The sequence below is a fragment of the Bos indicus x Bos taurus genome, chromosome 8 (genome assembly GCF_003369695.1).
Source record: "Bos indicus x Bos taurus breed Angus x Brahman F1 hybrid chromosome 8, Bos_hybrid_MaternalHap_v2.0, whole genome shotgun sequence".
NCBI classification, from domain to species: Eukaryota; Metazoa; Chordata; class Mammalia; order Artiodactyla; family Bovidae; genus Bos; species Bos indicus x Bos taurus.
In genome coordinates this window covers 38,974,922-38,990,939 of record NC_040083.1, presented here as the reverse complement: position 1 = coordinate 38,990,939, position 16,018 = coordinate 38,974,922, and the positions used below count along the sequence as shown (strand labels likewise).

The window sequence follows — 16,018 nt, the reverse complement described above, 5'->3', positions numbered from 1 at the left end:
CTGAGAAGCCAAATAGAGAATAGTGAGGCAAGTCAGCAATTAGTGAAAGCAGGAAGAGATAATAATTACCAGTACTAATTGACTATTTAATACGTTCTAGGTACCTAACTCATTTATCATTCTAACACTACAGTTAAGGATAAGTAATACTGTGCTTATTTTACTAATGAGGCTTAAGGCTTGACAGGTTATGTAAGCAGCACTGAAGTCTAGTCAAAACTTTTGGACTCTAAGGCCCATGTTCTTAACTAGTATGCTTACCATGTGTTGTTTTGCTAAACCAGACAAGTAAGTACCAATGGGTTAAAGCTACCATGAGGCAAAATTTGACTTGGTGTCAAGATAATCTTCCCAATGAAAGTTTAACTTTCTTATTGTCTAATCACTGCAAGGACTAATTCTGGAAGTAGGAGCTTCCATACGTAAGTGTATTTAACCAAAAGTTAGTTATCTAGCAGGTTACCAATATCAAGGAAAAAAAAATATTATTAAAGAGAAAAAGGGACATTTCATAATGATAGAAAAAAATCAATTCAGCAAGAAGATATAACAATCCTAAATGTATATACATCTAACCATATAGCTTCAAAGTGTATAAAACAAAATTTGACAGACCTAAAAGGAGAAATAAACTGATCCATAATCATATTTGGAGATTTCAACTCATCTCTATTATAACTGGTAGAATATCCAAAAAGAAAACAAGAGAGTAGAACAGCATTAGCCATTTTCATTGACTTATATAAAACTCAAGCCCAACAACTACAGAATATACATTGTTTCCAAGTGCATGTGAAACATTCAAGATAGTCATCTAGCAAAGCTGCTGGAGAAGATACTTTTTGTTGAGCAGGAAGTTGGACTAATTGAATTTTAAGATCACTGCCACCTCTAAAATTCTAAAATTTACTCATATTTTCCTAAGAATATCACCCCTGCGACCAGCTTCCCCATTGTGTGTTGCTGATAATGATGTGTTTTTACCCACTTCCCAAATAAGATGGGGAGACTTCTTTAATGTTATGTAAATGAAGGATGTGGGCTCATGCCTCTCCCTCAGACCTTGCTCGTTCTTTTTAAAAAAATGTATTTTATTTTTTCATTGACGAATAGTTGATTTACAATGTTATGTTAGTTTTGTGTGTGATTCAGTTTTATGTGTATGTATATATGTATATATATAGATATGTGGTGTATATATATATATTCTTTTCCCAATTCTTTTCCATTATAGGTTATTACATATTTTGAATATAATTTCCTGTGCTATACAGTAACTATTTGTAGTTCGTCTATTTTATATATAGTAGTGTATATCTGCGGAGAAGGAAACGGCAACCCACTCCAGTATTCTTGCCTGGGGAGTCCTGTGGACGGAGGAGCCTGGTGGGCTGCCGTCTATGGGGTCATACAGAGTCGGACACTACTGAAGCCACTTAGCAGCAGCAGCAGCAGCAGCAGTGTATATCTAGGGCTCCCCAAGTGGCTCAGTGGTAAAGAATCCGCTTACCAATACAGGAGACATGAATTTGATCTCTGGGTTGGAAAGAGCCCCTGGAGAAGGACATGTCAACCCACTCCAGTATTCTTGCCTGGGAAATCCCATGGACAGAGGGGCCTGGAAGGCTATAGTCCATGGGGTCGTAAAGAGTCAGACATGAATTAGCAACTAAACAGCAGCAGCAGCAGTGTGTATCTATTAATCCCAAACTCCTAAATTATCCCTCTGCCCCATCCCCCTATAGTAACCATAACTTTGTTTTCTATGTCTATGAATCTACTTCTGTTTTGTAAATAAATTCATTTGTATCATATTTTTAGATCCCACATATAAGTGATATCATGATATTTGTCTTTGACTTATTTCAATTAGTATGCTAATCTCTAGTTTCATCCAAGTTACTGCAAATGACATCATTTCATTGTTTTTTTTTAATTTAAATTTTATTTCATTGTTTTTTATGGCTGAGTTATATTTTATACACACACACACACTTTGGCCTTGGAGTGCAAAATGAAGTAGGGAAAAGCTAACAGAGTTTTGCCAAGAGAACGCAGTGGTCATAGCAAACACCCTCTTCCAACAACATAAGAGAAAACTCTACACATGGACATTACCAGATGGTCAATAGTGAAGTCAGATTGACTATATTCTTTGAAGCCAAAGATGGAGAAGCTCTATACAGTCAGCAAAAACAAGACCAGGAGCAGACTGTGGCTCAGATCATGAACTCCTTATTGCCAAATTCAGACTGAAATTGAAGAAAGGAAAACCACTTGACCATTCAGGTATGACCTAAATCAAAGTCCTTATGATCATACAGTGGAAGTGATAAATAGATTGAAGGGATTAGATCTGATAGAAAGAGTGCCTGAAGAACTATGGACGGAGGTTTGTGACATGGTACAGGAGGCATTGATCAAGACCATCCCCAAGAAAAAGAAATGCAAAAAGGCAAAATGGTTGTCTGAGGATGCCTTACAAATAGCAGGGATAAGAAGAGAAATGAAAGGCAAAGGAGAAAAGGGAAGGTATATCCATTTGAATGCAGAGTTCCAAAGAATAGCAAGGACAGATAAGAAAGCCTTCCTCAGTGATCAATGCAAAGAAATAGAGGAAAACAACAGAATGGGAAAGACTAGAGATCTCTTCAAGAAAATTAGAGATACCAAGGGAACATTTCATGCAAAGATGGGCTCGATAAAGGACAGAAATGGTATGGACCTAACAGAAGCAGAAGATATTGAGAAGAAGTGGGAAGAATACACAGAAGAACTATACAAAAAAGATCTTCATGACCCAGATAATCAGGATGGTATGATCGCTCACCTAGAGCCAGACGTCCTGGAATGTAAATTCAACTGGGCCTTAGGAAGCATCTCTATGAACAAAACTAATGAAGGTGATGAAATTGCAGTTGAGCTGTTTCAAATCCTAAAAGATGATGCTGTGAAAGTGCTACGTACGCCAGAACTTTGGAAAACTCAATATGCCAGCAAACTTGGAAAACTCAGCCATGGCCACAGGACTGGAAAAGATCAATTTTCATTCTAATCCTGAACAAGGGCAATGCTAAAGAATGTTCAAACTACTGCACAATTGCACTCATGGCTCAGACAGTAAAGCGTCTGCCTACAATGCGGGAGACCCGGGCTCAATCCCTGGGTCAGGAAGATCTCCTGGAGAAGGAAATGGCAACCCACTCCAGTATTCTTGCGTGGAAAATCCCATAGATGGAGAAGCCTGGTGGGTTACGGTCCATGGGGTCGCAAAGAGTCAGACACGACTGAGCGACTTCACTTTCACTTTCACACGCTAGCAAAGTAATGCTAAAAATTCTCCAAGCCAGGCTTCAACAGTACATGAACTGTGAACTTCCAGATGTTCAAGCTGGATTTAGAAAAGGCAGAGAAAACAAAGATCAAATTGCCAACATCCATTGGATCATAGAAAAAGCAAGAGTTTTTCAGAAAAACATCTACTCCTGCTTTATTGATTACACCAAAGCCTTTAACTGTGTAGATCACAACAATCTGTGGAAAAGTTTTAAAGAGATGGAAATACCAGACCACCTTACCTGCCTCCTGAGAAATCTATATGCAGATCAAGAAGCAACAGTTAGAACAAGACATGGAACAACTGGTTCCGAATTGGGAAAGGAGTACATCAAGACTGTGTATGGTCACCCTGCTTATTTAACTTATATGCAGAGTACATCATGCTGGGCTGGATGAAGCACAATCTGGAATCAAGATTGCTGGGAGAAATATCAATAACCTCACATATACAGATGACCACCGTTATGGCAGAAAATGAAGAGGAACTGAAGAGACTTCTGATGAAAGTGAAAGAGGAGAGTGAAAAGGTTGGCTTAAAACTCAACATTCAAGAAACTAAGATCATGGCATCCGGTCCCATCACTTCATGGCAAATAGATGAGGAAACAGTGGAAACAGTGACAGACTTTTTATTTTCTTGGTCTCCAAAATCACTACAGATTGTGATTGCAGCCATGAAATTAAAAGACTCTTGTTCCTTGGAAGGAACGCTACAACCAACCTAGATAGCGTATTAAATAGCAGAGACATTACTTTGCCAACACTGATCCGTCTAGTCAGAGCTATGGTTTTTCCAGTAGTCATGTATGGATGTGAGAGGAGGACTATAAAGAAAGCTGAGCACCAAAGAATTGATGCTTTTGAACTTGGTGTTGGAGAAGATTTTTGAGAATCCCTTGGGCTGCAAGGAGGTCCAACCTGTCAATCCTAAAGGAAAGCAGTCCTGAGTATTCTTTGGAAGGACTGATGCCGAAGCTGAAACTCCAGTACTTTGGCCACCTGATGTGAAGAACTGACTCATTGGAAAAGACCCTGCTGCTGGGAAAGATTGAAGGCAGGAGGAGAAGGGGATGACAGAGGATGAGATGGTTGGATGGCATCACCAACTCAATGGACATGGGTTTGAGCAAGCTCCAGGAGTTGGTGATAGACAGGGAAGTCTGGTGTGCTTCGCAGTCCATGGGTCACAAAGAGTCAGGCATGACTGAGCAACTGAACTGAACTGAACACACACATACACCACATCTTATTTCTTTACCAATTCATCTGCCAATGAACATTTATATTCCTTCCATATCTTGGCAATTGTAAATAGTACTGTAGTGAACATTGCAATGCATATATTTTTTCAAATTAGAGTTTTCATCTTTTCTGGATATATGCCCATGGGTGGGATTGCTGGATCATATGGTAATTCTGCTTTAAGGATCCTCTATCCTGTTCTCCATCATGACTATAGCAATTTACATTCCCACCAATAGTGTAGGACAGTTTAAGTGAGAAGAGGTATATTAAGGTGATGGAGTCAGGTTTAGAGCTACTCACCCCAGTTGTCTCTAAGTTCTTGACTAAGTGAGATATACCCAGAGTAATTAGTAGCCAAATGGGAAATGAGCTCCAGTTTTTAAAATAATAACTGGATTAACACATATTTTTTTTCCTTTTGCCTCTCCCTACATTGAGCCTTCTCTTATAATCTGCACTGGAGAACATGACTCAGAATAGGGACTTCTGGTTTCTTGTTCCCTGGTCTTAAACTGAGTCCAGATTTGCAATCAGACCCTGAAGTCACTCATCCATCCAGCCTCATAGATAAGAAAATCTGCCCCACCACTCAGCCACAAACAAAAGCTGGACTAGTGTGAGTGAGGAAAATGTGAGAGCTTTTTGAGGCAGGCAGCCCAGCAGGCCTGACCAAGTATGCTTAGTGGCATGGAACAGAGAACTTCAAGAAAAGGCCACAGGTTATAAACAGCTCTTCGAGGTACAGTCATCCTGCTCTCTGGTGACCCATGACCAAGTGAGTGAAGCAGAAGATCCAGGTTCAATCCCTGGGTGGGAAAGATTCTCTGGAGAAGGGGTTATGCACTCCAGTATTCTTTCCTGAAGAATTCCAGGGACAGGGGAATGTGACAGGCTACAGTTAATGGGGTAGCAAAGAGTCAGAGACGACTGAGTGACTAACACAATCAAATTAGCAACTCATAACATAGAGACACACAAGGAAGGCTCTCAAAAGGCAAAAGTTGTGGAAAGGGGCTTGAATATTCCTTCCACCTCCACAGAATGTAAAAGTGTGGAACATGAACTCAGTACCTAGAAAACACTTAGTAAGTCATACATACTTGATGTTTTCCATGTGGCTGTTACCATTATTTTAGTAGAAAAATCACTTTTCACCATTTGTACTCATTTATACTCCTCCCAAAAATTTAAGAAAAAAATGTTTATTCATATGTGGGCCGTATATATGTCTTTACTTCAAAGATGGTATCAAAATTCTATTTCTTAAAGGCTAGCCATTGAAAGCTAGTGCCCACCCTCTCTTCCTTTCACCAAAAATCAAGAGGTTACTTTTTGCATTCCCTTGTGCTTGCATATGTGGCTAACATTTATTTTTAGCTATAGTCTGAAACAGTTGGACAATTTGTCCTTGTGTCTTCCTGGTGCTCTCAGTGTCACTTGTATCTATTTTAGATCTCAGTTTTCCAGAGGACAGGGAAGAATGTCTGGTTAATTCATTCAGCATCCACTGCACAGAATGGTGTGTGTGTATGTGTGTGCATGCACGTGTGTGTGCATATGTGCATGTGTGTGCATGTGTGGGGTGTTAGAGAGGAGAAATAACTAATAAATATACTGTATTCTTGAATATTTATAGACATAATCTAGGTCTTTAAAAAATAATAGCACTTATCATGTACCTGCTGTTCAGTTCAGTTCAGTTGCTCAGTCATGTCCGACTCTTTGCAACCCCATGAACTACAGCACGCCAGGCCTCCCTGTCCATCACCAACTCCCAGAGTTTACCCAAACTCATGTCAATCAGGTTGGTGATGTCATCCAGCCATCTCATCCTCTGTCGTCCCCTTCTCCTCCTGCCCTCAATCCCTCCCAGCATCAGGGTCTTTTCCAATGAGTCAACTCTTCCCATGAGGTAGCCAAAGTATTGGAGTTTCAGCTTCAGCATCAGTTCTTCCAATGAACACCCAGGACTGATCTCCTTTAGGATGGACTGGTTGGATCTCTTTGCAGTCCAAGGGACTCTCAAGAGTCTTCTTCACACCACAGTTCAAAAGCATCAATTCTTCAGTGCTCAGCTTTCTTCACAGTCCAACTCTCACATCCATACATGACCACTGGAAAAACCATAGCCTTCACTAGACGGACCTTTGTTGGCAAAGTAATGTCTCTGCTTTTCAATATGCTATCTAGGTTGGTCATAACTTTACTTCCAAAGAGTAAGCGTCTTTTAATTTCATGGCCGCAATCACCATCTGCAGTGATTTTGGAGCCCCCAAAAATAAAGTCTGACACTGTTTCCACTGTTTCCCCATCTATTTCCCATGAAGTGATGGGACTGGATGCCATGATCTTCATTTTCTGAATGTTGAGCTTTCAGCCTACTTTTTCACTCTCCTCCTTCACTTTCATCAAGAGGCTTTTGAGTTCCTCTTCACTTTCTGCCATAAGGGTGGTGTCATCTGCATATATGAGGTGATTGATATTTCTCCCAGCAACCTTGATTCCAGCTTGTGCTTCTTCCAGCCCAGCATTTCTCATGATGTACTCTGCATATAAGTTAAATAAGCAGGGTGACAATATACAGCCTTGGCGTACTTCTTTCAGGATTTGGAACCAGTCTGTTGTTCCATGTCCAGTTCTAACTGTTGCTTCCTGACCTGCATACAAATTTCTCAAGAGGCAGATCAGGTGGTCTGGTATTCCCATCTCTTTCAGAATTTTCCACAGTTTATTGTGATCCACACTGTCAAAGGCTTTGGCATAGTCAATAAAGCAGAAATAGATGTTTTTCTGGAACTCTCTTGCTTTTTTGATGATCCAGCAGGTGTTGGCAATTTGATCTCTGGTTCCTCTTCCTCTTCTAAAACCAGCTTGAACATCTGGAAGGTCACAGTTCACATATTGCTGAGGCCTGGCTTGGAGAATTTTGAGCATTATTTTACCATATTTGCCCTTTCTGAACACTTTACATGTATTAACTCATTTCATCTTCAAAGTGTTGTCAGAGCTGCTCTAGGTCTTTGCTCAAAACTCATCAACCCCCACCTTCAGCAGGAGTAAACATAAATCTTTCCATTAAAAGGTCCAGAGATAAGAAAGGAAACTGCAAGCAAAAGCAAACAAACAACACAAAAAACCCAAATCCAGATGAAACCAACGGGGGCCAAGATGGCAATGAATCTGACCTCCCACAGGTGTCTAGGTCTTCATTTTTCTCTCCTCCGAATCTTGAAGAAGAAAGAAGAAAGGGGGAAGTGGAAATAAAGTTTCCTCCTGAAGATGTTAGAAAATACTAAATAAAGTGGGATGTAGGGGTTATCTAATGATTTTGTTTATCCATCGTCTTTTTTTCCTCCAATCTCTGACTGTGAGATAATTTACAGCCACAGATTGTGATAGGATAAAGCACCACTGAGATTTGAAATCAAGCCTCGATTGTGCATAATTGGCTCCACCAGTTAATAACTCTGTATCTTAGAGTGAAATAAACCTCTCTAGCCTCAGTTACCTTCAACAAAAATTGGGAATATTGATGATGCTCTTTTGTTGTAAAAATTAAATTATTCAGTGATGTAAAAGAGCATGATATCTGGGACACAGGAAATGTTTTAAAAGTTAAAACCATTTTTATTTAATATTGATAATGATAATTTATTTCATATGACATTAAGTACAGGGATCTATAGGAGTCAGAAACGAGAGACTTATTTCTTCATTTTTTTTTTTTTTGTCCCAGCTTCCTATAAGAAAATAAACACTCGCCACCTCAAGGTCCCAGGGACAGATGAGGTAGAGCTCACCTGCCAAGCTGAAGGCTATCCCCTGGCAGAAGTGTCTTGGCCAAACATCAGTATTCCTACCAACACCAGCCACACCAAGACCTCTGAAGGCCTCTACCAGGTTACCAGTGTTCTGCGCCTAAAGCCACACCCTGGCAGGAATTTCAGCTGTGTGTTCTGGAATGCCAATGTGAAGGAACTCACTTCAGCCACCATTGTCCAAGGTAAGAGCTGCCCACACTTCCTAGCTCTACCAATCAGGGTTCAGGCAAGAAATGGATGACACAGTCAGAATGAATAACCTGAGAAGACTGTAATAAAGGGAATGATTAAGGTTTAGAGAAACTACTAAAAGTAGGATAGGGCACCTGGGACTTCAAAAGTCGTGGAGCTGTACCGCCCTTGCCTCCAGGAGAGGCTGCTGGAACCTGGAAGAGGGACCTGGGGCCTCCAGTACAGGGGTACTGCCAGCTGCGGCCACTCCCAAGAATAGAAGGTGATGAACAGATGCCCCAACCTTGTTCTCCCACCCTCCAGTCTCCTGCTGGAGTCTCCCACTGCCAGAACGCAGGTGAGGTCAGAGAACAAGGAAGTCCTCTGATATGTTCATAAGGTCAGCCTCTCAGAGCTTAGAATAGAGTGTTAGAGTGCAATGAATGGACCCAAAGAAGAAACTGAAAATACCCAGCATAAAGACTGATCACTTTGATTCAGGCATAATGCCATGTGTCAGCAGTATAAATATTACTTTGCTGGCTTTTCTGCCAGCCAAGTGGTTTTAGAGTTTTCCAGGAAAACTGACCTCTTTAAAAAAATCGCTTATAGACTTCTCTGGCTATGCCGAATCCTATACTTTAGAACTTCATGCATCAGTAAAATTTATAACAGTTCTCATAGTCTGCTAATTTTTTATCTGCTAAGAACATTCATTTGACAAATAAGAGCAGCTAACATTTAGTATTAGGTCATTTAGTATCAGCTAACATTTAGTATCATAATCATTTTATAAGACAAGTCATTTTTTTGCAGAGGCATAAGTCTCCTATTGTTCCACAACCATCATGGGCTTTATTTTTTTTAAGAATTTTATTTATTTATTTAGCCATGTCAGGCCTTAGTTGTGGCATGCAGATCTTTCCTTGCAATGCATGGACTCTCTAGTTGTGGCGCACAGGCTTAGTTGCCCCAGGATATGTAGAATCTTAGTTCCCTGACCAGGAATCAAACCCATATCCCTGCATTGCAAGGTGGATTTTTTAGCATTGGAACACCAGGGAAGTCCCCACTGTGGGCTTTAGACAACACAAATTTATTAGCTCACACTTCTGGAGGTCAAAATTCTGAAAAGAGCTTTACTGGGCTCAAATCAAGTTGTCCTGGGATTGTAGAGGCTCTAAGAGAGAATTCATTTTCTGGATTTCTCCACTTTTGGGAGGCTACCTCCATCCCTTGGCTCATGGCCTTTCTTTCCACCTCCAAAACCAGCATTAGATTTCTGCTTCTGTCATCACATCTCTTTCTTTAACTCTCTTGCCTCTGTCTTCTACCTCTTAAGGACCCTTGTGATTACATTAGATGCCCCTCCAATACATACCTCAACCTGATAATTCAGGATAGTTTTCCCATTTCAAGGTCCTTAATATAACCACATCTGCACAATCCTTTGTTATGTAGGATGATGCATTCATAGGTTTCAGAACATGGACATCTTTAAGAGGAGCCATTATTCTGCTATCTTACCAATAAGGGATATAATTTCAGAACAAAGACAGTCCTTAGTAGTGATTAAATTTGACTTTACAGAAGATTTGATATATTATCATTATATTCCACTATTTACTCTCTATCTTAGTTAGATAAAAGGGCTTATGATGAGGACTTGTGTGGCATGCAGGCATTTAGGTATTGACCCAAAGGGGCAGAAGTGAGATGTTCAAAAATTAAGACAGGAAAGAAGGAAGAGAAAATAGAAGGGTGCATTATTCCAATAGTTGGCATGAACAGTAGAAGCTGAAATACTCAAGAACCTCGTGAGAAGTGTATAGATCATCTCCTAAAATGTTAACTCAAAGAGCTTCAGACTGAAGGACTAATCTTTTGCTTTCACCCCCAGTGGTGAGCAGTTGTCCCCAGGAGTATAATTTCCTTCTGCTGTGAGCTATGCATGCATGTGGGCTGAGAGAGCTCTCCCAGCATCTATGGCATCAAAGTCATTTCAGGGCAGAAAGCAAGTGTCCACCTGAGGGAGTCACTGACCATGAAGTGAGTTTAGGCCCACCCAGAATTCTACCCAATATGTGGCTAAACTCAGAAGAGAGGCTGAGAGAAAGTGAGGCAGGATGACAGTAGTCAATCCCTTGCACTGCTCAAGTCTGTCCCTTCATGCCCTGTATTCTAACTACTGTCTCCGAGCCTTTGGGCAGGGAAGTAGCTACTATCGCTGCACAAGATACATATACCAGAGTTCATGAAACAAGTTACAGTTTCTACTGCTGCAACTGATCCCAAGCCATAGTTGATATTTGTCATCTCTCTCATCAGCATACATTCTAGCTTTCCCTCACTCAGCATTTCAGATGGAATAGTTTGTTTGCCTGGAGGGTGGAGGGAAGGAGGGGTATGGGGGTGACTCAGACTTTCAACACTGGGAAACCTGAGCCCTTAGTCCCCTCATCCTCAGCAGACTGCAGTTGTTGCAATTGCCTTTTCATTGTTATCACTGGGTATGGAAGTTACAAGACTCAGAGAATCAGTGGATCCCTGAGTTCCAGACAGTCTTCCCTGCCTCCATTGTGTAGCAGCATTGGAATTCTTCATGGGAACCATTACTTTGCCAACAAAGTTCCGTAGAGTCAAAGCTATGGTTTTTTCAGCAGTTATGTATGGATGTGGGAGTTGGACTATAAAGAAGGCTGAGCACTAAAGAACTGATGCTTTTGAACTGTGGTGTTGGAAAAGATCTTGAGAGTCCCTTGGACTGCAAGGAGATCAAACCAGTCAATCCTAAAGGAAATCAATCCTGAATATTCATTGGAAGGCCTGATGCTGAAGCTCCAATACTTTGGCCACGTGATGTGAAGAACTGACTCATTAGAAAAGGCCCTGATGCTGGGAAAGATTGAAGGCAGGAGGAGAAGGGGATGACAGGATGAGATGGTTGGATGGCATCACTGACTTAATGGACATGAGTTTGAGTAAGCTCTGGGAGAAGGACAGGAAAGCCTGACGTGCTGCAGTCCACGGGATTACAAAGAGTCAAATACAACTGAGACTGAACAGCAACAACGTGGGAATCAAGATCAGTTCCTCTACCAGTATTATTATTCTTTGCTTTGCCCGCTGGTCTGACGGTGGATAGAGCTCAAGTTGACTAGGCAGTAGCTATAACTTTACATGCGGTAGAACATGTCCCTTGGTACACAGCATCCTTGGTAGAAGTATTGGCCACTAGGGAACTGGAATTTTAATCCAGGGCAACCTAAATTTGTGGATAGGAGAAGCAAAGACTCTACAAGTAGGTCACTGGAAAAAGTGATGAGAGGAAACAACCCTCAGCACTGGGGAAGCCCTGGCACAAAAGCAGCACACTGTTGAGGCATGGCTGTCAGGGAGAAGTGAGTTAGAACCTGCACAGAACCATCCATCATTCAGCCACATTGAGCCATGGCTGAAATCACATGGGACAGACAGAATATGAGTTGGGGCACCAGAGATACCTGCTCTATCTCAAATTAAATTTTGTCATGGACTGGCACTGATCCACAGGCCAGTCAGAGAACTTTGAAATGACTCAGTGCCTATCTCATCATTAATTTCCTAGCATTTTTTTTCTAGAAAATAAAATCCTCCCTGATATAGTTTTAGAGGCAGCCAGCTCCATTGTCATTCCAAATCCCCATTTCCCCATCTCCCCACACTTCACTACACAATTCCAACACTAAAGTTAGCCCAGCTTCTTTCTAAGTTATTATGATGAAGTGAGAAGGCAAAGAGAGGATTCATGCTAAGGATATGGACAGAAATGAAGACATTATAAGTGTACCATTTTGAGGACCAACTTTAAGTGAAAATAATGAATTAGGCAAGTTGACCTTTCAACATTCTCTACATCTCCTTTTATCACAACTAAGACCACCAGACTTGTCACCTTATAGAAACTGAGCTATAACTAATTTGTACCAGAGCTCCACAGACTCAAATATTAATAATCCCAGGGGAATTAGTTTTTTCCAAGAATTGTTTAGTCAACTTTCCTTTGTTATGTAGAATTTTCTGTCTGGTTGAATGTTGGCCAATATTGGATGAAATGTGGTTTTCTAGAGTGACACTTACATAAGGATCTTCACTGGGAAACAAGGGCCTGGATAAGAAGAATTTGGAAATAACTACAACCTACCCTTGTCATCACTGATTACATCAGTATTTTTCTCTTCATAGTAGAGAGGTGGACAGGCAGACTGACCATTTGTCTAGAAGCCTTAAAGCAGTGAGAAGTTAAGAATGAAGTAAGCTGGCCCTTCTCTCCATGGGAGAGACCTAATAGTAGAGTCAATAATTGTGGAGGTACCTGTGGGGTCTGCATCAGAGCTTGGGAGCTCCTAGGATATCGCTCATGAATGCAGCCAGCAGGGAGATGGAGGAATCTTTGTGCAGTTAGATTCTCTGAGTTGAGAGTCGCTCTCAGCTCTATATTCATCCTGCCCCCAGTCATGGATCCTCCGCTCCAAGTAGTATCCTTTCCTCACCCTGTACTCTCTGAACCTACTTGCACCTCTCTGGTCACCATGACTTCTTTCCTCAGGCAGTTTCTTCCACACAAAATATCATTCTTCATTGTCTTCACCAGCTCTCAGGGTAGTTCAGGTAACTCCAGAGTACAAGGTATCTTTCCCTCATCTCACTTCCTAAGACCTATTTCTTTGTTTGCCTGCTACTGTGCTTGTCTTTTCTCTTTCATTGCTCTTTTATTTTCAATGCATTTTAATTGTTCACATGAGTCTTCTTTATATCCAAACTAAAGCAAAACCTGAGTGCTCTGCCCATGGTGAGTGCTCTGCCCATGGTAAGTGCTCAGTAAATGTGAGATTAATGACTTGGAGACTTACTCTTGGACTACCCCAGTCCTATCATCCCAGCTGCCAGTCTGTATGGTACAAATGGTTGCCTAGTTTGTGATACAAATACCGGTAACAAAATGACCAAAGTCACACATCCTCCCATGGATTCCTTGCTTCTATTTCTCAAAGACATTTTTAAGTTGTCTTATGACTGTGCCCTTTCTCATTAATTGGCTTCTCACTGCTGACTTCTGTGACCCACACATACTTCTTTAAAAGTCAATGAATAAAACACATAGAGCAGTGAGAGTCTGGGGTGGGAGGTGCTCCAGTAGCTCCAGAATAGATGACTGAACATCCTAATTTTCAATCAGAAATTAAGGAGCAGTGACACCATTTTCCTTTTGAAACAGGGTTCCTTCCACTCAGCCAGTGATGCGTTTTCATTAGGAAATATAATGAGATGGGAGCACAGGAAATAACTATAACAAGACCCTTGTAGGGCTGGCAGAGAAGCTCTCCCAGGAGACTTGGAGGTGACTCTCTGGCAGTGCTCAGGAGCACGGGCTCTGAGGTCAGGTGGACTAGAATTTCAAATCCTCTCTCTGCTACCTCCTAGCTTTGAGAACATGAACATATGACTGAGCCACCCTAGAACTCAGCCTCTCATCTGTAGAATAGGGAAAAATAATAGTAGATACCTAATAGAGTTATCATGAGGATTAAATGAAATATGTAAAGTCCTTAGCAGTTAAAAAGGATAGATACAGGAAAAAAAAAAAAAAACCATGGTTTGTCCAGCAAGAAGCCTGGTTTCCTTATAAGTGCATGAGACTGTAGATAAGAACAGATCCAATATTTTTCCCATCACATCAGGACATCTCATTGTTAAGTAGCATGCAATTGTTATAAAACAGTCTAGAATAATATGCATTAGGATTTAGGCTAAGAGGACTCGAAATATAGTAGCTTAAAGCAGGAGTATACTTCTCTCTGATGTCACATTCAGAGATAGAAGGTGGGTCAGAGCAGGTAAGTTGCTGTATTCTATATAGTAATTCAGTAATCTAGATTCTTTCCATTGCTCTGGCACTCTCCAGGATGTTACCCTGTTGAACTGTCAAAACTAGGTCACTGCTACATTCATGTTTCAGCCCACAGAAAGAAAAAAAATATACCCAGTGTTTGAAGGCCAAGACACAAAAAAAACCCATTCTCTAGTCCTGAACTTAGTTCACATGGCTGGCCATACCTAACTGCAGGGAAGGCTTAGACATGTAGTCTCAGCAAAACCATGTGTCCAGCTAACACCTAGCTAATACTAGAGAAGAAACAGAGAATGGATTTAGCAGTCTGTCACAAGATTTAACTAATGATAAGAAAGATTGGGCAAGGTAGACTAGATGGACAGATAGTCAATTCAGTCCAGCAAATCCTTATTGACACCTTTCTTGTAGCTGGTGCTTGCCTCTAGGGGATTCAGAGATGACTTTGCAAAAATCTTTGTAATTTCATGTACTTATATTCTAAGCAGACTGAGGTCTTATTGCATGTTCAGCATTAGAAAATCTTTAAGAATAAGTAGAATTTGTGTTTGGAAGGAACTATGAGGGAACCTTACAGGACAAGGGTTTGCATAAAGGCACTGAGGTAAGGACATCTCCTGCTATGGGGACAGTAAGAACTCCTTGACTTATGGTGCTATATGCAGCAAATACTTAATAAGCACTTCCTGTGTGTGTGTGCTCAGTCGCTCAATTGTGTCCAACTCTTTGCAACCCCATGGACTATAACCCATCAGGCTCCTCCATCCACAGAGTTTTCCAGGCAAGAATACTGAAATGGGTTGCCATTTCCTATTCCAGGGGATATTCCCAATCCAGGGATTGAACCTGCAGATTCTTTACCACTGCACCACCTGGGAAGCCCTAGTAAGCACTTCTAAGAAAACATTAGTTACTCTGGGTTATGCGTGATAAGGGCTGTTAGCTAGATATATTGTGGTGATAACTCACAGTGTATACAAATATTAAATCGTTATGGTATATGCCTGAAACTAGTATGTTATATGACAATTATACCTCAATTAAAAATTTTAAATATGGATTACCCAACGTTTAGATGAAGCAAACTTCTTAATGCTTTTTATCTTTATGTTCACTACAATCTTAAACTTAGAGACAAATACCTGTGGGGCCTGAGCTTTGGATCAGACAGATCTGTGTTTGCAGTCCTGGTTTGGCCACTTACTTAGCACTGATGTGTGCATGTGTGCTCAGTCACTAAGTCTTGTCCGTCCCTTTGTGACCCCGTGGACTTCAACCCACCAGGCTCCTCTGTCCAAGGGATTTCCCAAGCAAGAATATTGGAATGGGTTGCCGTTTCCTTCTCCAGGGGATCTTCCCAATCCAGGAATCAAACCGGCGTCTCCTACTTGGCAAATGGATTCTTTACCACTGAGCCACCAGCCCATTAGCAGTGATGACCTTAGATCTTGGAGCCTTACTTCCTCAACTCTAAGATGAGTGCCTCAAATTAAATGACACCTAGTCTCTTCTTAGCTAAAACTGTCTGTGGTTCTCAGATAGCACTATGATG

General features: G+C 41.1%; 1 protein-coding gene across 1 annotated transcript in view; it reads left to right on the top strand.

Moving 5' to 3' along the window:
* The window catches only part of PDCD1LG2 (programmed cell death 1 ligand 2), a 63,156-nt gene that overhangs the window by 27,694 nt on the left and 19,444 nt on the right, over positions 1–16,018 (top strand). Inside the window, exon 4 of the mRNA XM_027549336.1 lies at positions 8,321–8,587. Coding sequence (XP_027405137.1) covers positions 8,321–8,587 — 267 coding nt within the window. The remainder of the gene's footprint in view (positions 1–8,320; positions 8,588–16,018) is intronic.